Here is a 25,502-nt window from a genome sequence, read left to right as displayed (position 1 = left end):
CTAGTAAAAAGGAAAGCACTGCAAAAGGTACTTAATTATTATATTCAATTTTGATTTCAGTAAAAACATATTTAGAACATTGTATATCTGTGACTATCAAACAGCTTCTCTTTTTGGTGCTGTTTACATTGTTCACGGTATCAGCTTCAGAGACAACTCCATTCTCTTGGTATCAGATGCACTGATCAGTGGTTACGTGATCTGCCGTCTGCCGATAGATATCGCTGCAGTCGTTCAAAATGGCGGTTCAGTAAGTTTCTCGTAAAGCATACCTCTCGGATGGATGTCACACTTTAGCCGTTAATGTCGAAGCTTTTATGATTTATGTGACATGGAAGTTACCAGAGAAAAGGAGAGGACAGTCCCAATGGTATCCGATGTTGGTTAGAGCGATAAATCTCATTGATTTACAGTACATCATATTTTATTCATACAATGATATAATAATAATTCTATATCACCATTCATCATTTTGTGCATGGAAAATATTTTCCTATTGGGAATACATTGTGATACCTTGGTTATAACGAAGAGTAACACTTAACCTTTTAGTCACAGGCAGTAACGTTTCCTCGTCTGAAATATAAAAAACAATTTGTACATAAATAAATAAATAAAAATTAAAAACCATCAGTGATCGCAGAAAATTAACACAAAAACTGCATGGACATGAATAATTCTGCGCGTACGTAGAAATTACTTCCGTGCTGACTTAATGGAGTGATACAGTTTGTAAGGGTAAATGTTAGCATTCTCTTGAAAGTCCGACATTACGCCCTCAATATCACTTGCCGGTACCGTCATGCTGTTTTCTGTAACATGGGAAAGGTTTTAGTCCCAGACGGATCAAAGTTATGAGCAAAAGAACACGTCTGCAAACATTGGCTCTGATCATGTCTGCTGGTTTTTATAAATGTCTGGATCCGGACTTCTATTATTACTATATTTTGCAGGAGCTCTAAAGATCCAATGATCTTACCAAATTGTATCGGTCTTTATCTGACTTTGATAGACAAGAACCTGATAGAAATGGCATTAGCGCATAACTAAACACACTTTGAATCAGATGTTTCATATAATAATGCTGGCTACTTACAACAACGTCAAGTTATGACACATTGATACATTATTTAGACTTATGAATAGTGTCTTCAACCTGAAACAATAAATAACGTTAACATGACTGGATCAGTATATTGTCGGATACTTTTTAACCGCAGACGGAAGAGAGTAGATGCTATGAACATATGTCGCAAGGATATGTAACCTGATCATTATATTGTCATTGTTGAAACTTTCTCGGTGACGTTAGATTAATATCAATATATAGAGTACAGCCATCTTGTGGCGTAAAACACTAGAGGAAATGGATTTTTTGTCGTTAGTGACCGTCATTACTGCCAAATAATGGTCTCGTCAATGGTAAACTGCTGGTGGATTTTGTAGTCCCCATTGTTTGCTGTTGCTACAAGTCTTTTGTAAATATTCTTATGGCATCAATTCAAAATGTTCTTAATTGTTCAGTTTAATTATAAAACGATGAATGACTGCTTCTGTTTCTCTTTGCTTATATCCCTTTCGATTTCCCTTCTAGATTTCAACATTTCCCCCCTAGCGTAACTGAAGGGTTCCTAGAGGAATATACAGCTGTTTAACTGAGCTCTGGATACATACCATGATACATTTTTTTATATTCAAATGTGATATTCACTGTCTGATTTTTACTTCACTTGGTGTATTGCGTTACGTTATTAAGGGTAATATTGGGTCTGTAACTTATCCCAACCTTAGAGCAAAGTAAATAGTGTCGTTGTACTGTAGTATATACCATCCAGTTAACTTTATCTTCACTGGTATAACATGATGGTATGAGACTGTCTTCAGAGAAACTGTCAAGATACTTTTTATCCTGCCGTTTTAGTCCACAAAGTGATGCCTGTAAAACATATTGTCTCACCGTTATAAATCGCAAAAGCAAGATAAGTTAACGCCACCCTTTTGGTCCTCTGCATAATTGAACAGTCTTAGCATTCCGAAACAGAAAAAGTATATAGTTTCATATTACACTTCATATTCGATATATGCTGTATATGTTGCTCAATATTGAACTGTGCTATTCAATTTTGGTACTATCTTCAAGTGTATTATTTCCTAACAAAACCAGGAAATCTATGAACAGAAAACACGGCAACAGCAGAAATCGAAACTACTTTTATACTTTTAAGGAATAAACATTGTAATCGTACCGTATGTATAGAGGAATGATGGAATCTTCCATTGACTTAAGAGTGTGATTGAAATAGTCACAACCTGAGGGCCGATATATATATATAACCATAGGCTCTACCGTTGGTTAGACAAAAACGTCACCATTAAATCCTAAACGCATGTGGGTTAATGTTGCATTTATAATTAAAAAGAACAAAAAACGTCGTGTTTTTATATAAATTCAATATTTAATGATTTCCCGGTTAGTTCTGTTTGCTTTCTTGATCGGATTTTAATGTTAGGTGTCCAACGTCTTTATCGGGATGTTTTCGTCGTTCCTCGTGTTCTCGCGTGGTCACGTGATCGGCACGAAGGACTACATTAACACTTGGTCGGTAAATATGGCAAGAGCACCCGACCAACGTATTTTGTCGTACAAACAAACATGATACACTTATTCATCGTGCTAAGAAACCGAGAAAAAGTGCTGTACATTCTTCTATTTATTCAAGTATGGTTACATAACGGCGTTATAAACTGGTGTTAATTGAAGAAGTGCCGATTAATTGACTACTTTTTAAGTAATTTTGACGATGTTTGTCATTTTCGTAAGAATGTACAGCACTTTTCGTTGTTCTCATACAATTACCTTCACGCTCTTACCTGTTTCATAAGTATTGATTTAGGGTAGTCGGGTGCTCTAGGACGATTCATAGAGCAAGTGTTAACGTCATTCTCCAATATTGGAACTCTTCAGTGTTTTAAGTATCGAAATCGGCATATAGAAACGAACAAACGTTAATAAACGAATGCAATGGATCGTAATTAATTCAATTAATTATTTACAGATGATTTCCAAAGACATAAGGTATAGTTAGAAGTTTTCGGCTGTACACATGCAAGTTTGTAAATTCGTCACTGTGATGAAACCACCGTCCTCGTCGTTGCCATGACAGCCGATCGAAGCTGCGATCACGAATGCAATGACAAAGTGGAAGTTGAAGTATTTTTCGCAACATGCGGTTTAAACTTAAAATTACATTCACAACTAATATTGATTGGGGTTGTTTAATCATACCTTATCAATTGAATTATCAGAAAACTAACAAAAACACTAAAAAAACACAGAATGAAGCCTTCGTGTCAGGCAGTGCAGACACAACGCGGGATCTGTAAACAATGTGACGTCATTGGAATGTACAAGTTGCAACAATGTACAACAATGTATATTTTACATGAATACACTAATGAGCAACAAAACGGGACGCAACATTAACCCACATGCGAATGTAAGGGATAGTTATATGTTTCCCATCATACTATTTTATTTATTCAAGTTCCAGTCGTTCAACTATTGCAAATAAATATTGCAATGTACCGCGTGACGTGACGCGATTCATTTGTTGATGTGACAACAGAGAACTCTTGAACAGGTTAAACGAAAGACAAATCTAATCTGATGAAACTGTCATAAAAGATTCGTTGGAAGCGCATGATTTATCTTACTATATTTACCATTATATGGCACTGCCACTATATAACCCTACCAATTCAGTTGCGAGTTCACCAGCTTATGAACTGCCAACTGAAATTTGAATTTGAAAATTTCAAAAAAAAATCGCACGACAAATAAAAAATCGCAGATGGTAAATATAAGCATTGAACGGCTTTCAGTTGGCATTCATAGTCAATATGAATGCCAACTGAAAACCGTTCAATGCTTAAATGAAAGACAATAGGAGTACCTGAAGAAATCCCATGTGGTCGAGCAGGTGGCCCCATACTTTTACACGTCCGATCGGAAAATCGAACCCTGTTCCCTAAGGTGAAAGACAATTGTGTTACTACCGTGCCACGAGACAACCAAAGAAAGCTGTTAATTAACACGTAGATGACAGGGTTATTCCGTGCTAAAACCTTTGCATATATAACGAGATGTTCTCAATAAACAATCCCTAATGCTCAACAAATTTACATGTGACACTTCGGCGTGTTTAATTAACAGTTGTAGGAACCTTTTTGTATTCCCTTTCCACTTTTTCCGGCAGTTCATCAACGTACCTCTTGGGATTCTAATGACCTGTCTCTATCGAAGCTTAATCACAGCAATCCTGACAAAACATTTGTATTGTGTTGAAACAATAATAAATGGTGCATTTCTGTGAATACTTTGTATCAGTAAACCTTCTTAAACAGACAGTCTAGTCAGAAATTGGATATGTTATATCCTGCAGTTGGTAAATGCATGAAATTGTATTTTGTTTTAGATATTGCTGATGAATGGATGGGTGCATCTAAGTAGTATTTAAAGGTGCAGTAATACTGTCATTGTTCTTCTTAAAAACAAGACAACGCATGTTTACTTTTGTATTACAGTTTGTTATTTTTAATTGAATAGGTCTTCCTATCAGACACAATATATGAAACCTTTTGACATTTCCATTCCTGTATTATATTTGTATGCTTGCCTCTTTGCCCTTTAATGTCTGTTTAAATAAGATATATGTGTGATTTTCGGAAAACTATTTTTTTGGAAACATTGATACTATCAATGCTAACAATTGCTCAGCAATTATTGTCGTCATATATTTTTGTAATAATTTTGAATATTTTGACAAATCGCTTCATCACAATACTGCATTTTTCACATTTACCGTTATCCCAAGTCAAGAACATGTAATTGTTAATGTGATACGTTTTATCCTTATAAAATAACTCTATCATGAAACAAACCAAATCAAAATTCGATTTAGCCCAACAAAACAGCACACCATGCCATGTTTTATCAATTAATCCCCAGTCTATTTCACAATATTACCTACTAGCACAAGGATAAGATGTTATCGACGATACTTCCAAATGATCATCACTTACAATATTGCTGGCTGGGGTCACAAAATGCCGCATTGAAGAACATTTTAAGTTTTATCTGTATACTGGTAATACTGTTTTGTCTGACTCAGAGGAATACTTGACTTTTGACATTTTCTGATTCTATTGAACCGATATGAAACAAAATACTAAAATGTGTAGCACTAGAATATACATTCAGACACCAGCAGGAGTTATTGCAGCATGATAAAAATGAATATGTATAGGGAACTGTCCAGAATATAACATTGTGTCTATTTTAAACCTCTTGCCATTTCAGGATTAGTTTTCTTGTAATCCAATTATCGGAATACATATATTTTCGTAAAGGTTCCGATAATTTCACGTGGTTTTCGAACAAATCCTCATGAAAAATTTTAACAATTTTCACGCCTTCATTCAAGAAACGTTTTATCATCTGCATTTATCGCTAAGTAATCACACCGAATTGGAAACCCACCGCATATAAATACACTTCAGTACCTGGTGCTGGCACTTCTTTTCGAATTCCTTCACGAATCATCTTATGCATAAAATTCATTGGCAAGTTAATTGCCCTAAAAGGAATGTCGTTTCATTCTTTTGTCTTTGCTGCAATCAAATGGGTGTGGATAGCTGGGCTGGAATGCTTTGATATTTCTGTTATGCCTATCACGCTCAACCCGAAGATGTCCAAAAGGAGCTATACGAAAGCCATTCTAGAAACTGGGCATTGCCATTAGAAAATCACGGCAGACCCTGGCATCATGTGGCCGAGCCTTATCTGAAAAACGAGGTAATAACGTCTAAGAAGTGGAAGGACATATGATTGGACGGCATTGTTTTGTGTCAGGATCACTATTGGGGAATTTTACTCCATGAAGATGCGTCTCCATACCATTACAGTAGCACCAATCAATCGAGTCTATCGCTTTCAACCAAACGTGCGTCAACAAAACGCTCACCACATCTGCGATATACCATTTGGTCTCGGTCGACTGAGCAATAAACAGAGAATCTAGACTCGTCGAAGGACGCCTCCAACGACGCACGACCAACCAGGTGGGCCGACATATAAGATCGGTGAGCGATGATTTCTCGCCACGCAAGCGATTCCTTGCAGTTTGAAAACAAGTGGGTCTGCAATGAGTGCCTAAGGTATGCGATGCATTCTCCTCCACTGTCTTGATTCTGTCACGCAGGTGCAATGATATAATTTTCTTGTCTTGTCGCCGCTCCAGGGACGATTAGAATCTGACCAGTTAGCACAAAAACAATTTATAAAGACGATTGATAATGCAATGGCAATATCAAGTTATCGTTCAACAACAGTTTGGCTATGGTCATCCATTACCATAGCAATTTCTCTACCCGTTTTGTTTTAACTGTGGCACCTTAGTCAAAGGCGAAATAATGGTGTCCACCGTAAAAAAATTAACGTGGTTTAACCAAAAGTCTTCTTTGGAAAAACTGTTGAAAATAATATGGCCTAGCCTAATCAGGTCAGTTTTGAGAAACTTTTCTTTTATCATTCTTTTTCCGATTATAAATACTTTTTTATCAATATTGTAATTTTTTTAAGTTGAAAACCAATGTTAATAATGAATGTTGGTTGCTTTATCATAACACCTAGTTATTAATACTAACCATTGACTAGTTATGGTTTTGGTGATACCTGCAGCTTGAGGAAGTGTATGTCAAACATATTAAATACAATCACTAACTGTGGAAAAAATAACAGATTGAATGATGTAAGATTGCTCATTATAAAAACACTATATTATAAATCACCACTTAATTAATTTTATTTCGGAGGGGAAGTTAGTCATCAAGCTAGTTAAAGACATTTATGTTTACACATTAATAAATACATTTCCGGGCCGTTAAATTGATAGTTTGACCTGGGAATCTGACGAATAATTCAACTAAAATTCATGATACGTGTACATTACCACGATCAGGTACAATTTACATTTGAGAAGGGGGCGTGGCACAGATGGGTTTAGAAATGGGCGTTATACAACTAAGAACATAAACCCACATAACTAGAGTAAGCGTCATAGCCTCAATATCTATAATAACTTGATGGGTAAAGGCGTGTGTTACCCATAACTGTAATTGTTTTATGCTATAAAGATGTATACGGTGATAGTTAGATTTAATAGGGTCAAATCTGATACAGTTTCGTACATTCAGAACACGTGTGGATGTTGTATTGGAAAGCATTAACTTACCTTCGTAAACATATTAATGTTTTATACGCAACAATTTGGATAAATGCATTTCACGTGTTCCATTCGTCAACTGTACATGATCAGGAGATTATATTTCTTAAATCCTTATGTTTGTCCAGTTTGTTTTAACCATTGGTCATTACAATAAGAATCACTTAATTGGACTGAATACAAACGATATTATTATTTTGCAGCTCCAATCACTTCCTTTATTGTGGTACACATTGATCATCAGTGGTAATTGTTTTATATGATTTGTTTTTCTTCGTCGATTTATTGTAATAGATTTTTTCTCATGACATACAAGTTGCTAAGAATTATCAAAACAATTATCAGAGAAAACAATATTGTCCGGAATGTAAATCCTATATTATACTTAGTTCAAACTCACGAAAATTTGAACCATCTAAAACCGACCTTTACAGTATCAATATGGCTAGAATGATTTGGATTAAAAAGATGATATCGACCCCTATGATATGTTACCTTTCCACCGGGATTTGACAGTTATGATGTTGATTTTATCATTGCATTGACGACGTATTGAAACTCAAAACAATGTTAAATATCAAATTATGTTGTATTGACTTCGTGAAACTGTTATTTCATTTTCCAATATTTGGCACAAATTAACGACAGAGTGCATACATCTATCAAATGTGTGTTCATTTATATAGAAATAAGTGTGCGATAAATCTACTTATGAATGCTTAAGTTTAGACATGTAACCTGACTCATCATGTATTATCAGAACGGGTATATTAGTTTGTTTTTTTGTTTTTTGTTTTTTCTTCAAAATTAGGTATTGCTTAGTCGACATAATGGAGTTATCATCCATTAATTGACGAACCGGCAGTCTCATTAATTCAATGAAAAGGAGTTCTGTCCTTAAAATAATAATTATCTAGTCGGTCATTATGACCATGCTCATAATAATTCACAGACCTTTTTTTCTTTCTTTTTTTTCTATTTTTTTGTTAAGATAGCACTCCGTCCTTAAACAAAACAAACTACAATTTTAATGCTCCATGTAATGTCTTCAGTTATCGATATTGTCTATTTGAGTCTGTGCCTGGTTTTCACCAAATAACCACAGTATCTTTCTCCATGACATTTTCCTTGTTATTCGATTATCTTTACACCTAATTATTGAAGGTAACTTGTCTTATAACATGTTTGCCCTTTAAAATCATGATGTAATAACATAGCATATTAGCTACAAGATTGCAATACAAGTTAATTAGTCTAACACAGGTTCAAGAACATCTTCTATGAAAATAAAAAACACTTCACCAATCGACCTTTTAAAACACACTTATATGTGCGCTGTTAATGTGCCCGTGATGTTGAGGTATAACACAAATACACCCGGGGAGTATGTAATGATTATCCTATTGATAAGCTATTAAGGAGCCTATGCACATGTTGCGGACGCAATAAATTGTGACTATGTAGTTTAGCCTTTGCTTTATATCCTCGTCAAGAGACAAGTTTTGATTGCAAAGAAAATACAAAAATCCCCTAACAACCCACGGCAGTCAATACATCTATCAATGTAGGCCTAGCAAAGGTCATCCACTCGCTAGGAAAGAGACGTTGAGACGGCTGCTGTGGACAGTATTGATAACTGTTACACACACTGGGCAATGTCTGATAGCAGAAACCAATAGATTTATACGCGATCAACAAGCCGACTCCTCTCCAATACTTCCTTAGAGGCCATTTCACACTTCGAGTACCTTGGATAATTAGAGATGGCATTGTCTATTCTGCTATTTTGTTTTGTTTAACCGCTTCTGCGATTGATAGATTTTCATGCATTGAGCGTAAACTTAAAAATTATCAAATTTCTCTGTTCTTAGAGGAGAGGGAAGTGTTTCATTTTTTCATTTGTTTTGTTTTACACATTTAAGGATTGTACCTCATTTTGACTGCGTATGCGGTAGTATGCCCGGAATTGGCTACGCACATCTCATATGGTTAGCGCGTTAGCTATCTGTTGTTAGCTTACATTGTGGAGAAGTTAGATATACACCCATTTTCGCAATATTCAGTTTAGTTTTTAACAAAATACTCACTTGACGTTAGCTTTTTGTACAGAGATAATCGTTTAACAGGCGAAAACGTTAAAATTGCCTTGATAAGTCCTTTCAAAATGGCGCCGTCTAATTGACGTTCCGGTAACGTCACATATAGACGACGTCACAATGTTGTTATCGATTCCCGTGCTTATTAATCTGCTGAGTCTTTTTTCACTGTCACATGTATGCTTATTTATTTACAGTCAGAGTTTACTAAGCTGAAGAAGGAAGAGATGTAAATATTCAAGCATTGTACCTCATTTTGACTGCAAATACGGTAGTATGTCCGCAGTTGGCAACGAACATACCCTATGGAGCGCGCTTTAGCGCTGCATACAATATGTTCGTTGCCAACTGCGGGCATACTACCGCATACGCAGTCAAAATGAGGTACGTTCCTTATATTTATATCAAACAAGTCATTTAAATATAAAAGGAAGAAAATAAAATTCAGGGTGTGTTGCGACGTTGGTAACTGCGGCAGCCGTGGTTGCTAAGATTATATAGTTCCAGTGAATCTTGTTAACAAAATTAAAAGAAACAACTCAACATTTTTGTTTAATACCTTTTAGGTTTTAATTAACTCATATATTCACAATCCACAATTTCCATCTCACCTTAACTATGGTTGTCAAACACAGCGTGTATTGACACAGATTAAGTAGGGACGTGGTCAAATGTTCCGATCTTGAACACGCTTTAGTTACGTCAAGTTATTCATAAGAAATAGAAAAACACATAACGTCTTTTTCTGACCTGATGTCTGCTATCGTGTTATATCACATTGAGAAATGTCCATTGCCTTAAGAAAAATATATGCTGTATTCTTCAATGCTCGTTAAAACGACTGGTGGTTTTATTATTATTACTGAAAGCTTTTAGAGAACATGAAGTGACCTGAAATTGACCTAGATATACATGACGGTTATCATAAAGGAAGCAAAAACACCCCCTTTACGTATGGGTAGAGCAAGTTGGCTACGTTTTTACAATGAATGAGAAAAACCTACCTAGCATTTAGCACTTTTGTAGTACACACTTACAGGAAAGTCGAACCACTGCCAAAAGTAGTGGCAAGATACAAAACGAAAAGATATTTTCAACCTTCACATCAAACACAATCCAGATACAAGGTGTTCCGAATGTTAAATGCTGGCGGTGTGATGTACGACACATGTGCTACCTGTCAAATCCAGTAACAAGACGGGGAGAAATAGACAAAAACACAAAAGATATATTTCTTCGAGTGTCGTAAATACAAAAATACAAAAACAATTGATCACGCCCTCTATGTGTCTAGACCAGTGCAAGGTCACCTTGGAGGAACATAGATTTTGATTAATTTACGGTGCGGTGGCTCTTGTGAAGGTCTCCTTTTCCGATTCTGTCTGCTAGAACAGTCCAGTTAATCAATTGAATTCACACTACCCTCTAACCCCTATTGCTAGCCCCGAGCCCACTATTACTAGCCAAATCCCTGAAAGGAAGTAAATTTCAGTTTCGCTATTCAATTTCGACCGTTGCAGATCAGCATCTAGTTCCATATAAGGCGTACTGCATATGATCCTGAGAGTTACACTGTAGTCGTTTTGTATATCAACAGTGATGTGCAATTCCATTATCAAAAATTGAATATATATATATGTGTGTGTATGTATATAAGGTTTCATTTCAACTTTTCTTAGTGTTGGCAAAGATGGAGTCTACTTGTTATCAGAAAATAAGTTGTATTGTACATACCCTACTTCCAAATTTGAGAAAATTCAAGTGAACTAACAAATGTAATAATCACTGATATTGTTAAAACGGATGAGAAATATCCATTCTTTCGTTTTAATATATCTACCATTTTCTTTGGAGAAAGTGTGTAATGAAATTACTCTCCATAAAGATAAATAGTATTGCCATGAAAAAGCATAATCTCCTATCATTTTCCTTTGTGATTAATCCCTATAGGTATCGATTGTTTCTGATCTTTCTTAATGTTTGACATCAATTTTGAAATATGACAGCATGGTAGGTAATACATTAGAGAATGCTTATGTGTAAAGAATGTATGTGTCAATCGGATTAAATTTAACAACAACACCACAGACTGTAATGGAAATTAATGATATCACAGACACTGTACATCAAGAGGTTAGAGTAACTTCAGGAAAGACATATTGTTGACTTGCAAAAACACGTTCATGTTTACGAGTCTGACGCTGGGATCCGGGGCTCCAAATACAGCTATCGTCTTACTTCCGTTCTGTCTAGAGTAGTAGGTTTGGATTCTAATCAACGGATACCTGCTTCTCATTGAACGGATTAAGCAGCTGAATCAGGAACACTTAGAGAAGCATCTTTTACCTTGTTGGAGCTGTTTTATTGTGTTAATTGACTTTCCATTTCACGTGTTCTGCTCTCTGCCTGTAAGACAATACAAATCCACACAACCATTGCCTAAGCGGAAGAAAGAAGGAACTATTAATGTTCTGATTTACATGTCATATTTTATTGCCAGTTTGACGAGTTTATGGTAATCCAGAAAATAAAATCACAGCGTCCCGACAAAAAAATCAAAGAACTGCCATAAATGTCTACTTTATTTTCAGAAAACATAATTTTCCTTCTAAGTTTTAGTGTTCTTTGCCACACAGAATCTTTTACTTAGGATACTGACTCACCCACGCATTGCACCACTTTCTTATGTATGTTTGTAACTGTAGGATGTTTGAAATCGATATTACAGTTGTCATTTTTGTTTTAAGCTAGTGCTCGATTTGATCAGTTTGACCACCATTTCAAATACCTTCAAATATCCTTCTGCATTTTGAAAATCAAATATATATATATATATAACTGTTGGAACCCAAAGTCCCACTCGCTATAGTATCATGACAAACTGAGCTTTAGATATAAGTTCAAGTTCTTCATTAACTTTGAGTCATCCGACTCATCAGTATCCTACGCATACACAATATACAAATTTACATAACATTGACAACATCAAAAATTAAAGTAGAGTCGAGCATCGTTATCTCGATGTTAGTGGGGGTCTTAAAAATCTTCGAGATATCCCGAGTGTATTTTATACGAAATTTTACTGTTGTATTGGTATGCGTTACATTAATAAAATATTTTAACCTAAAACACATACTGCTTTTGATAATAATAATTTTAATGTCTCTAAAACTGTAAATATGTTCAATCTCGCATTATTCCCATTTTAACGCTTTTCCCGTTAAAACTATTCCGCTAATTTATGACTAATCATTGCACGCATATGTTTAGATTCGATCAGGCACTAAAATCTAAGCTCGCTAAAACAAATTTGTTTACATACTCGAGTTTTAATATCGTAGAGACAACAGGGTATTTAACGTGATAATACCATATTGTAACTGTTATATGGATGTGCTATTCAAAAAGACAATCCTTTGCACCAATTCATATTGCAGGAAATGTAATTCAAAATTTGATTATGGCTTATTCAACGCATGTCCCAAAACTGATATGAGAGCTTGATGCAAATCATTATATTCTGGTTGCCAACGATTTCAATCTGTTTTGCTTCCATTCGCACCGATTAAATGCAAACTCATATTGTTTTTCCTGACTAATAGCGTTTCGAAAGTGTTCTATATAATGGACATTCACAAATTAGCACCCTGACTGTGGTAACATATATATTTTACGTCTGATATTGAGTCTTAGTAAACATGGAAATATGGTTCTAGTGTAAAATTGGTTTTTAATAACGAACTTTTACACAAAAACATGTTTGACGTATCTTTTTACGCATTGTACTATTCTCTTTGATTATCAATACCGGTGTCAAAGATGTTTCACTCCCCATGACTGACACTTTCAGCAGTGGTGGTAGTGGTTGTGTACAATTAAGATTCAAGACGGAAACTGACAAAGGCATGGTATTAGGTTACAAGGGGACTTCATTTTCAATGCTGCAAAAGTCTCTGAATGATACTGAGTTATCAGTCGGGTTACCCTGTGTGAGAGAAATCGTAGCCTCTTGTTGAGACTGAGTTAATAGTGGGGCTAACATGTGTGAAAGAAATCGTACTCTCTGAATAAGACTGATTTACTAGTGGGTTACCCTGAGCACTTTCACTTTCGATCAGTGGAAATCAAACAACGGCTGCCGTTATTAGCGAAGGACGAAAATATGTTTGATGTATTCTAAGATAGGCATAAATCACCTAATCAAAGGCAATTTAATTACTTTAACAAGTAGCAGCATCATATAACATACGATGATGATTACCGTAACTATACTGGTGATTTTAAAGAGTTCCACATATTGCCCTTAACTAATAAATATTATCATCGTAATTAAAAGTTTTACAACAGTACAAAGAAAGGAACGATAAAGGTTCTTAATTCTTCATATCTGTTTTACAAATGTTTTAGACCGTGTGAAAAATGCAACCGAAAAATCAAACGAAAAAAACTTTCTGAAGATGCTCTACGCAATTAAGTTGTGTTCATGTTAACAAAATGCACACCACTCAGAAAAAAAGCGTTTGACGTATTAAGATAAAGCAGTTAACATTAAAAGAGAAATGAGTTTTGGTAGATCCTTAATCAGCTGTCAACATAATTCATGCTTAAAATATTAAAAGTAGTCCTATCTATAAATGCCCAATTTCTGCCAACACACAAAGTCAAGATAAGTTGTTTTATTGCAGATCATCAAAATGGAAAAACCATTAAGCAGGCCTTAGCGAAATCTTTTCAATTTCATATATGCACTTCAAAACATGCGTATATCGATATCCTTAGAGAAGACAAGAAACAGCTTGTTTTGTTATATAATATCTCAAAGATGATGTATTATCATTACGTTGTAAAACGCGTGTAGTCGATCATCTGTTTAACTCGGTTCCCAGTATCCATACAACACACAATATGTGGCTGTTGTACCAGACAACTTTCTTTTAACAAGTTATTAATCATCATTCTTTCACTCGTGTTGTTGATTTTCCCCCTTACGTTTTTATATAAGTCATATTGTTTTCAAGGAACTGTAAAGCACTTATTTCCTTTTCTGTCACTTGTAAACGAAATGATGTCCTGTAAGCAACATGACACACATTCCGATGGTGTCACTTATAATTTATAATACATTCGATAGCCCTCATCTCGCACATCCCTTTCCTATATCTGAAAACATTATACCGTTTTCCATAAAGTTATTTCTAAATACTAAATTATCTCTTGTTACATGTAAGTCGGTCATATCATATCCGACATATCCCCTTCGTGTCACATTTAAGCTATAATATTCTGTAAATCACATCCGGTGGCATACCTTCGTGTATTTTTGTCCTATTATTTTCTTAACCTGCATATCCGACATGTACCCTAAGTGTCACATTTCCGTCATATTATTTTCAGTAAAACTCACCTCGAATACAACTCGATGTTATACGTCATGCTTTCATTGTTTTTTTTTTTTGTTGTTGTTGTTTTTTAGGTGGTGGTGGGGGGGGGGGGGGGGGGGGGGGCTATTTTTTTGTTTTGTTTTTGCTGGTGTTTTATGTTGGGTTTTTTGTCATTAAAATTCATTTTTATTGCAACTTATATTATTCACACTTGTTTGCCTGGAATGAAGAATGAAGCGCATGGTGGGTCTAACTGTTGGAGGAAACCGGAGAACCCGGGGAAAACCCACGTTGTCGGACAGGTCACCCCTTACCTCACCACATACAATCGGGGATTCGAACCCCGGCCGCCTTGGTAAAAGGCGAGTGTGTTACAACTGTGCTACCCGACCACCACTTAAACAATGAACAGTGGTTTTAAAAATGTTATAGTCGATATGGCAGCAAGATGCATGGTTGGCAAATGGCATTGAAACCCGTTAGGGTTTCCGGTTTGCATGCTACAATTGCCCACCATACAGCTTGTTGCCATATCGACTATAATAACATTAAAACCACTGTTCAATACTTATGTTTACAATGTCTTACCATTTTCGTCAACTTTGAAAAAAACTAATCCCAACACAAAAACATCTCGCCTTTTTAATGTCACATGACCCACTGGGTGTTATAGCCAGAGGCACTGGGTGTTTTAGGCATATGGTGGCAACTGCCTCTTGGCATTGTGTCGATGAGGAAATGCGGAGCAAATGTAAATATTATCCTTTAACTTGAAAGTCATACTATTTTATTAAACATCTCCTCTTTTTACTTATTCGATCGTACCGCATCAAGCCATATTGTATTAAAGGGGCATTCCTTCATTCGGACATCAGAAACATGCACAATTTATATTGCTGAAATCTATATCCTAATGATGATAATATGAGTGATTGTATCTACATGTAATAAAAGCAACACCAAAATGTACAAGAAAAAGGCGTATCATATACAAATATCGTATGTCTTTGTGTTAATTATAGTGATACTTTGGATCGAATTAAGAATTTTCAGCACTTAATACTAGAAGAAATTTTGTTTATCTTTAGAGTAAAACTTCCTTATTGTTGTAAAGAAAGTTACTTTAATTATACGGAAAAATACATGGTTTCTAGTATGTTTAATTTTGAGCTTTAAGCTTTATGCTAGGTATGTTTCCTAAGCGAAATGAAGTATGTATAACACGTTATTATGCGTAGTGTGTATATGTTTACAATAATAACAATGACAAGGAGTGATTACGTCATCAAATATTTATTTAATACTGAATATAGATATAAATAGATATAGGTCAATCATAAAAAAAATGGCATCTGACCAAACTTTGTAAGAACGTGGATATTGATTATTGTAGTATTAATAGAGCGTTTAGCAGTATCACTTGTAAAAATAACAAACAAACTCGCCAGGCTTCAAAATACCAAGCAAAGTGCACTCGGTAATGACAAGATCATTAACATTTCTTTTAGCAGACTTAAAAGGACGAGTTTCCGACAGTCCCTTTGAACATCTATAAATGTTTCCTGTTGAGATGAGCTGGAAGGCCGTAGAGGCCATCAATATCCACGTATTGTGTGTGATTGGGCATGTAAATGATATCACTGCCAAACAACAGGGATTAATTAACACTAATGAGAGTAAGATAAGTATAATAAACAAGGAGACGTGGAGCCTTTTTTCCACTATTACCTTTAAACCTGGTGGAGAATTTGTTTTCACAGCAGTTGAGGAGTAAGCCCGTTAACGGATTGATTTAGAGCGGTTTATCTTCTCTTGTTACTATGGCGACACAAAGCAAGTATCTTCACAATAATGCATGCAAATGCTAATATTCAATACAGTATCGTGAAATTAACTCCTAACGATAGTTTACTTATACTGTGACACGACGTCGCGGTTCCTCCTGGAATTGTTGATACTCATTTAGGCGACCTCTGCAGAATCTGAAATTGACATATGTGACCTTTGCCAGGGACGCGAAGGCGGCCAAACTCTATCTGACGTTGCCTCAACTGCAATATCTAAAATCTGTATTCTATTTCTGACTAGCTTTCTCCGAATACCTCGCTCCTAATGTCTCAACGTCAAAACAAATCAAAGCCTATTAAATTTGCACTTGTCTTTTTGTCGTTCAGTTTTATATTAGTTGGCCGTAAGGACCGTAAGTAACCTGGTGGTATGTCACACTTCGGCGACCATGTATCGTTCCATTTACACATGAGTTGGTAGTAAAGATGTGTGAGTCTGTTGTCAGTGCACTGTAACTTGGTGGTATGTCACGCTTCAGTGACCGTGTATCGTCACTTTTATATGAGTTGGTAGTAAAGATTTGTCGTCCGTTGTCAGTACACTTTGACCTGGATGTATGTCACACTTCAGTGACCATGTATGAATCAGTTTTATATAAGTCGGTTGTAAGGACTTGTCAGTCTGTTATCAGTATTCTGTGACTAAGTGGTAAGCCACGCTTCAATGACCATGTATTTCAATAACTATGAACGGATCATTAGTGGTCCAAAATTCCCTATACCGCATTTGTATTATCTAAACAGTTCTATCACGATGATGTAAAACCCCTTCCTAACTAACTACATGTGAGTCCTTGACCTTGATAGAAGACAAACCGAAAAGGCTACAATATGTAAACTATCATATCCTATAGCTTATGAATATAGCCAAATGAGGAGATCAAAAATATTAATCACTATTTACAGGGATTCTACCAGAGACAAATATTATCACGCTTCAAAACAAATTGGGAGAAATATTCATTACAGTCAAAAATGAATTTATCTGCATCATATAGCATTTTTCGCCTCTTTATGACTCGTCGGTGATGTCAGTGACATCATAGAGCTGTTTCGTCCTTCAAGAACGCAGTGATGCTAATGGCCTAAAGTGTTGATACCCTGAATACACATCTGGAAGTTGGACAAAACAAGACATATTTTAGTCGTAGAAACTGAGGCTCTTGCGTAACTCTTGGCATGCGTATTACTAAATTTAAAAAAGATACCGGTGTATTGGCACCAGATGACTTTAACAATAAACACAATTAGAAAGAATACAGCATTTGTTTCACTAATCTGAATTCTACGTCGTAATGTTGGAGCTCAACACTCGACATTTTGCATTATTTACGTTCATTGTGTGTGCTATATTTTAATTCAGAAGGGTAAAACAAATTGCAGATATTTCCTTAACAGAATTATAGGTTGTTTAAAGCACCATTGATACATTATGGAAGGTGTTGTCGGCCCATGAGTGAAATCTAAATAGCTACAAATCGTATTATTTTTTCATTTATTGTGTATTTTCATGACGTGTAGACCTTGACAAACTTACGGTTATGCTAGGAGAATCATTTTCTTTAGACATGCTTTAGATAAAGGATAATTTTACTGTAACTCTTTTATTTGGAAATGTTCTTCAAGGTCACACTAACCCATCAAAAAGATTCGTTTGTTTATTGTATATTTATACAACGTCTGACCCCCTGTCTCGATTGTCTGCAGGACTAGGCTGCCAGAATGTTGTCAGTAGGCACAACGTTACTTATATTCGAAACTTTACTCTAAATAAACGCCTTACACTTCTTTGTTTTTAACCACTGATTGGTCTCCTGCAACCATTTTATTTCAATTAGATATTATTAAAACTTCCACATAATTTTCAATGCCTTTTATTATATTTGTGCAAACAATATGTTTTAGGTTTCCAAGTCAACTACTTAACACGTCAGATGTTTGATTTCTATGCGCTAAATTAGTGAGAAAGATAAAGTTTTGTTTTAACTTGATTAAAATCATGATCTTATTGGGAAAGAACCAAAATGTTAATGCGATATAAGTCAGACGTGTTCGATGTCTGTCGGTGCGCCTGCTGGTTCCATTGTAACCAATCAAGTTATTATTCTATGTATTTCATGTACTTATAATATGCAAAAGGATGAATAAAAAGATTTTAAAACTGAAAAAAATCAAGTTATTATTTTGATGATGTTACTTTAACCAGGATTTTACATAGTTTTGTATCGCGAGGTATCAAAGAGTGTGCAGAAGGGCGCTTACACTTTTGGGACACCTGGCTTCATTCCCCTTGTTGCTTTCAGGGGTCTCCATGCAAACACAGCTCCGTCTGCATGTCTGTATATCCTGCTTGTTATTGCATCCATATATGATATGGTTATGTCAGCGATTTTATGCAACGATGTTAAGCAATTATCTCCCAATGACGAAGATCTAGAAATATGTTTATCGGTCCCTAAAGGTTCAACATTCCCGCTAGGCTTTTTCTATGGCGGCAACCAATGTGGAAATTGGAAGCCACAAATCTAATATAATGAACACTATTTATGACTGGGCCTTTTGAATATTTTAAGCACACTTGTGATTGGCATCGGTCTGATGGTCAAATCGAATACCTGTCATGAACGTAGAACAACCCAATCCGACACATGTCAGGCTGAACTTAGTCGATTACGTTGTAAAAAGCAACAAGAATCATTAATTATACGTCTCTCATAGAACTTATTGGCCATTGCTGCGGTCGTATATATATCATTCACAGACAAAAAGGATACAGCCATGATTTCTAACTAGACAATGCTTTTAAACAATTATTACAGCAAATGCTTTGGCATTTGGTTTCCACCATATAGCAAGCTACTTGTTGACGATACCTATTCCTTAGAGAAAGTGTGGGTCGCACAAAGGTTTTCCATCTTGTAGGTTTTTGTTGTTGTTTTTCGTTATGATTCAAAAATGGTTAACATTGATATTGAATACTGCCTAATTTGATTTGACTTTTCTCTTTATTTGCTATAGATATAAACCGCATTCTGATTTTGAGAGAATGTATTCTTATTATATCAATCGTCCGATCAATCAACCTATCATATGTCAGAATTCACAAACTATGACCTGAGTTTGATTACTATATTGGCACGTATCTCCGAGATGTGAATGGTTTTAACGGTTAGATGAAAAAGGCCAATCAGGTTTTTTACTTATTGAATACACAAACTCACTTTCAAAATAATCTTTAAAAAGTGAACGAAAAATCACCAATTTACGTTATGACAGATCTTCATTTACAAATATTCGGAGTACACTGTATCTAGAAATATCGCCATCGATGACATCCTGACTTTGGCAGTCATACCGCAAATATAGGTTAGTAACCGATATCGGCAAACGAGATTACACTGCTTGGAGCTGGTAAATCGCTATCTGTCGACCGCTATCGTTGTCCATGTATTTTATTGTAGAAGTGACGACAATAATTGTGATTTATGTGTTAATTATTTGTAATTTAATTCGGGTATGCCGTTCTGTATCGTTTGCCAACAGGCAATCTATCAGACACATTTATCAAAAACAAATAAGTGCAAGGTAATCTCGGTCCTTGAAAAGAGTGGACGATATAGAGTTTTACGTGTGACTACTTGGAACCTTGTGCTTTGAATCGATGACGCATTTGATAATGAGTTAGGTTGTAAATAGTGATTTATCTTGTGTTGAGGGAAAACCATTCCTTATATCTAAACTAGGATCATTGCAAAAGTATTTCTTAATTAACGCTTATTCAATGAACCGATCATATGTTTTATCGGGGCAAACATTGCACCCAGCATCATATTCATTCAAAAATTAGGAAACTGTTTTCTTTTTTTGCCTTCAGAACAATTTTCGCATCAACACTACTTAGATATGATTGAATAATTGTAAGGTGTTCAGTTTCGTTGACGGATACATGGCATGAAGAGGCCATGTTTTGAATGAGACTCCCAGTCAAGGTCAAATACGATTTAGGATGTAACTATTTATTGCGTTTCTTTACTCATATTGATTAGTTACTGTACTGACGAATGAATCCTCGAAAAATCGAAAACGAAAAATTCATTCTACGTTTTCCCACTTTTCGTGTATTTTCTAGAACATCTCGGGCAGTAAGGGATATTTAGTTGATACATGTTTTACGGTTCACTGAGCTACAATGTATATACTTCAACAAATGTTGTTTGTTGATGTTGTTTCAAATTTGGATCAAATAAAAAAAATATGATATAAATCAAATTTTTTTTGCTCCTTTTTTCGCAATTTTAGTTTATCCTCAGAAATAGCGAAAATTCAACCCAGTAAAAATCTGGAAATTTACAGTATGGTTTGACATTTTTATTTGTTTTCCACGTTATTTATTCTATTGTTATAGGAGTTTCCGTGGGAGTGAGCTGCTTCACACTTGTGACCATCTCCTCTGAGCGATATTTTGCCATCTGTCAGCCTCTTCGTTCCCGACGATGGCAGACTGTGTCTCATTCCTACAAGATCATCGTGGCAATATGGCTTGGTGCTCTGGTCATTATGATTCCAATCGCATTGGGTACAAAACTGATGAAGTTGAGGTCAGGACCCTATGCGTGTCGTGACCTCTGGGATAACCTGGTACTGGAGATTGTCTACACGATCGGTCTAGTCATCATCCTTCTTGTCGTCCCACTCATTGTCATGAGCGTCGCATATGGACTTATAATACACAGGCTGTGGGTGGATATACGTCACCAGACTCAAGCCCCGAGTGGTAAGTAAAGTGCAGGAGATGCTGTCATCCTTGCTATTATCTTTAAGTTCAGAATTTTCTTTTGAAACCGTAATTTCCTGCATCAAGACCCATTGATTGGCATTTATTACAACAGATGACCTTACCAAAGTGTATGCATTCCTTCAAATAGACAGTTTTCTTGCGGACTCGTACCATACTGTGCATTAGGATTTTACAAAATAATAGATATGAATTGCCCTTTAAACATATTACATGTATGATTATCAACTATGCACTTCCCTGTCCCAAAATTACATTGATATTCAACTTGGTATCGCAGTGTCTCTATATGGAGTCAGTGCCATTCAGTGCTCTGTACAATCTTATTTTGATTTTTAATGGAACATGTATATTATTATCTGGAAGTAAACAATAGGAATTGTCATTGTTCTGTTTTTCCGTCAACGATGAACGGTTGATTTGAACTCCGTAATGATCTTTGCAAATATCATCAGGGATAGAGATATTGAAATTTGATGATATATAAATCAATAAAATAAATAATTCTAAATGAACACGGCCAGCGGCAATAGAAAACTTCGAAATGGTTAATTTGTAACAGCATAGTGTTAAAATTTACTTGTCGGACTGGTTAAAGACAATTGATTAATGTCGTATTTACCGGTTATTTCATTTTCTGAGAATTTGGTTTAATTTGTCAGAAAAAAAAATTAATATTACCGCCATTAAACAACATAGGTAATGCACGTCTTACTACATTAATGATGAATATATGGAATTTTGATATTATAAAATTCTCTACAATAAATATTTCTGAATTAACACCGCCAATGGCAATAGAAAACGAAAGGATTAATGTTGTAACATCATAGCGTTAAGAGGAGATATGTTGCAATCACATCGAAAATAACTGGAGAATATTCGACAAGATAAATAATACACATCTTAGAGGAATCAGTGATGTACGTTACCAATTACCTTCTGTCACTAACACTCACGTTTATTCTGTACGGAAACACACCTCTAAAGTCTCATCCTGTACATGTGATTCATTTGTGATTGCATGGTCTCCGAAAAAAAAGCAAAAATACTTTAAAATGAAGATGTTCGGGTTAAAAGGACAGATCGTGATATTTTTTGAATGGAAAATATTCAGAGTTTGTAATTTTTGCAAACCTTCCCTTCATCGTAACATTCTAAATTTCATTATTATACTCGTGAAAGAAGTGTTTAATTTTGATTAAATATCATCCATACCTTCAGTAATGTTACTCGTCAATGAAAGCCTCCATTTGAATTTAATAGCCCATATCAATAGTTGCTTAGCGTGGGATTTTACTTTTAAGTATATTGAAACAGAAAACTACAATTTATTTTTTGTTTTTGTTTTTATTTCTTCTGCAGAATTATCCACTCCCCAACGTTTCGTTGGATTCAGTAGAACGTCTAGCAACAGCGAATCGGAACTACGTTCTTTGAAGAGCATGGGCAACGGGTCAGACTATACAACCGGCGGCCATGTTAGTCTGAGACAGATAAACCCACACACCAACGTATCAAACCGGAAACGCGTCATCAGGATGCTGGTAGTGATTGTGATGGAATATTTCATGTGTTGGACGCCATTGTATGTCATAAACACCTGGGTCATTGTGGATTATCCTAGCATACATGAACGGGTCTCTGCAATAGGATGGTCGCTTATTCAATTACTCGCTTACACCTCCTGCTTTATTCACCCTATAACATACTGCTTTATGAACAAGAATTTCAGGAAAGGATTTCTCTCGGTATTTCAGTGCGATAAAGGCCAACGACGAAGGACACTGGTCACACGGAACGGGACGGAAGTCAGCTCCATGCCCTCGCTGTCTACTCAATCGCCTATCATTAAAGAGAAACTGAAGATGGGCGTGTTGTATAGTAAAGTATCACCAGACGACTGATAAACTTGCTCTAGGCCTTCTCGTTTACGATAGACCGTGTGTTTAATGGGTCGATAGACATATGGTACCTTGATTTAACGACCTGACTCTAGGTACTTCAAAGGTGTACGTTTATGTCACTTGAAGTTTGAGTTAATGATTCTTCGGCAAGATTTTGAAAATATATAGCTGCTAGAATGTATTCAATGAAGAAATAACATTTGTGTGAAGAACTGCTGAAAGTATTGAATGTGGCATTTATCTATTGTTTTCAGAGATTTTCTTTGTAGCTTTAATGTTTTGGTGAAGGTGAAGTTTAAACTTGTATCATATATATTTTGTGAATTAAATTTAAACCTGTGTAAAATGGCGGACACACAATTATTGTTATTCTGTAGATCCAAGACAATGCAATTATATTTCAAAGAAATTTGGCTTATGGCTCTCCTTGACGCTATAGCTGTAGTGCCGTTTTATTCAAGTAAAAGTGTTATAAATCATGTTTAATGATGGGATTATTAATTAACTGTACCTGATGCCATAGCTGGTGCAATAGATATATTAGACGATTACAAGTCTCTATGAAGCCATATGATATATTTTGGAAGGTTTCCCATCTACATAATTTGCAGACTGGCAGAACAGACAATTTGGTGTAAATAGGGTCGTGCGACCTAGATTTACAACTTCGGAAAAAAAAAAGATTTTTTCATTACCAAGAAGGAACACACGTATTTACAGAGTGACTATACACATACTCTTAATTATCTTAATTAAATACAAGGATAAGATAAGGCTTAGTACCGTCGAACACAGAAAATGTATGGCATTTGGTATACAGACATGTATATGGTACCAAGCTATACTTAGGATAAAAGTCTGCACCTTTCTGAATACTGATATCTACAGGACATCCTCTGATTATATATATATATATACACTGCAAATGTCCATATAACAATATCAACAATGTCCTGTTAAAATACATTGTGATTGGTGTATACAGAAGGAATCGGAAGGACCCTTTTATGAAAAAGAGGACATTGGAATTATCATTTTATAAGTATATAATGTAAAATCCTTTGTTTTCAAGGGGTATTATTTTCTTAAGCAACGAATTCATATGTCCTGAATTTATACCGTTGCAATTTGACATTAAAATTTACATGAGTGGAACCTATGGGTAATATTTATCAACGAACCAAGTCTCCGCGAAACAGTGTTTAAGATCTAGTAAAATAAATCTAACCAAACTGATGTAATTTATAACTAGGTATCACTCTAGATAATCGCTACGTTTGAGAAGAATTCACCCTTAGTATTTAGAAAAAGGTATGACACACTTTGCATGAAACAAATGCATATATAATAGTGCTTAGTAATATCCCGATAATTTACTGATGTAAATAATTGTTATGTTGGTAAGTTGACTTTAGAATAATTATGATTGTATTGGCATCCTGGGTGAATTATTAAACACCTGGAAAGTATTTTGACTTGTTGAATGATTTGTTTCTTCTAACAGTTCACGTTTGACAAAACAGAAAAACAAGAAACATCCATTATGGTGCTACTTTCAACACATCATGATATCTGTTCTTATTTTCTATACTAGGAAAGAAAATAGAAAGCATTGCATATTCCACACTTAATATCGACCTTTTTTATTGGTATTGAAAAATCATTTAAAGGACAGTTGTTGCCTTTCACCATTATGCTCATGATAATGACAGAAACTTCCAAAATAAGTTTTGAAAAATAGATATTTAGAATAGAGTCCTTGATCGAAAATACTTGCTTATACAAGAGTGTTCATTCCAAATATCTGTAAACTTTTAAATGATCCAAGGCCAATGCGGCAATATTGATAATACTAGCTAAATAATGTTTGCAAAAAGCTTAAGTTTCGTCATTTAATTATGGTATCTGTCTTGATTATCTTTCTTCTTAATGGATTTTGCGACCTATACAATACTTTTGACTAGCACGCAAATAACCTTTGCCTTTATCCAAAATGAGCATCGGTAGTGATAGGCGGATCTAGCATTTCGTATTTCTAAATGCGCTCGGATCTGAAGGTGTTCCTCGGCTCCAAGTCCGATAAGTCGGTATCAGCGTCCAATGTGTCACGTGAGTTGGTACCTGGGGCGGCGTCGTGCTGCGGGAATCCTGCAGATACGCCGTCTATCTCTGTAGCACATCCATCAAATGGTC

General features: G+C 35.4%; 1 protein-coding gene across 1 annotated transcript in view; it reads left to right on the top strand.

Moving 5' to 3' along the window:
* The window catches only part of LOC117329586 (cholecystokinin receptor type A-like), a 58,831-nt gene extending 34,052 nt beyond the window's left edge, over window positions 1–24,779 (top strand). Inside the window, exons 2-3 of the mRNA XM_033887597.1 lie at window positions 21,013–21,381; window positions 22,768–24,779. Of these exons, the coding sequence (XP_033743488.1) occupies window positions 21,013–21,381; window positions 22,768–23,309 (911 nt within the window). The 3' untranslated portion in view covers window positions 23,310–24,779. The remainder of the gene's footprint in view (window positions 1–21,012; window positions 21,382–22,767) is intronic.
* The last annotated feature ends 723 nt before the right edge of the window (window positions 24,780–25,502 follow it).

This window comes from Pecten maximus, chromosome 6 (assembly GCF_902652985.1).
Source record: "Pecten maximus chromosome 6, xPecMax1.1, whole genome shotgun sequence".
In the NCBI taxonomy this organism is placed as follows: Eukaryota; Metazoa; Mollusca; class Bivalvia; order Pectinida; family Pectinidae; genus Pecten; species Pecten maximus.
This window is presented reverse-complemented; position numbering and strand designations above follow the sequence as displayed.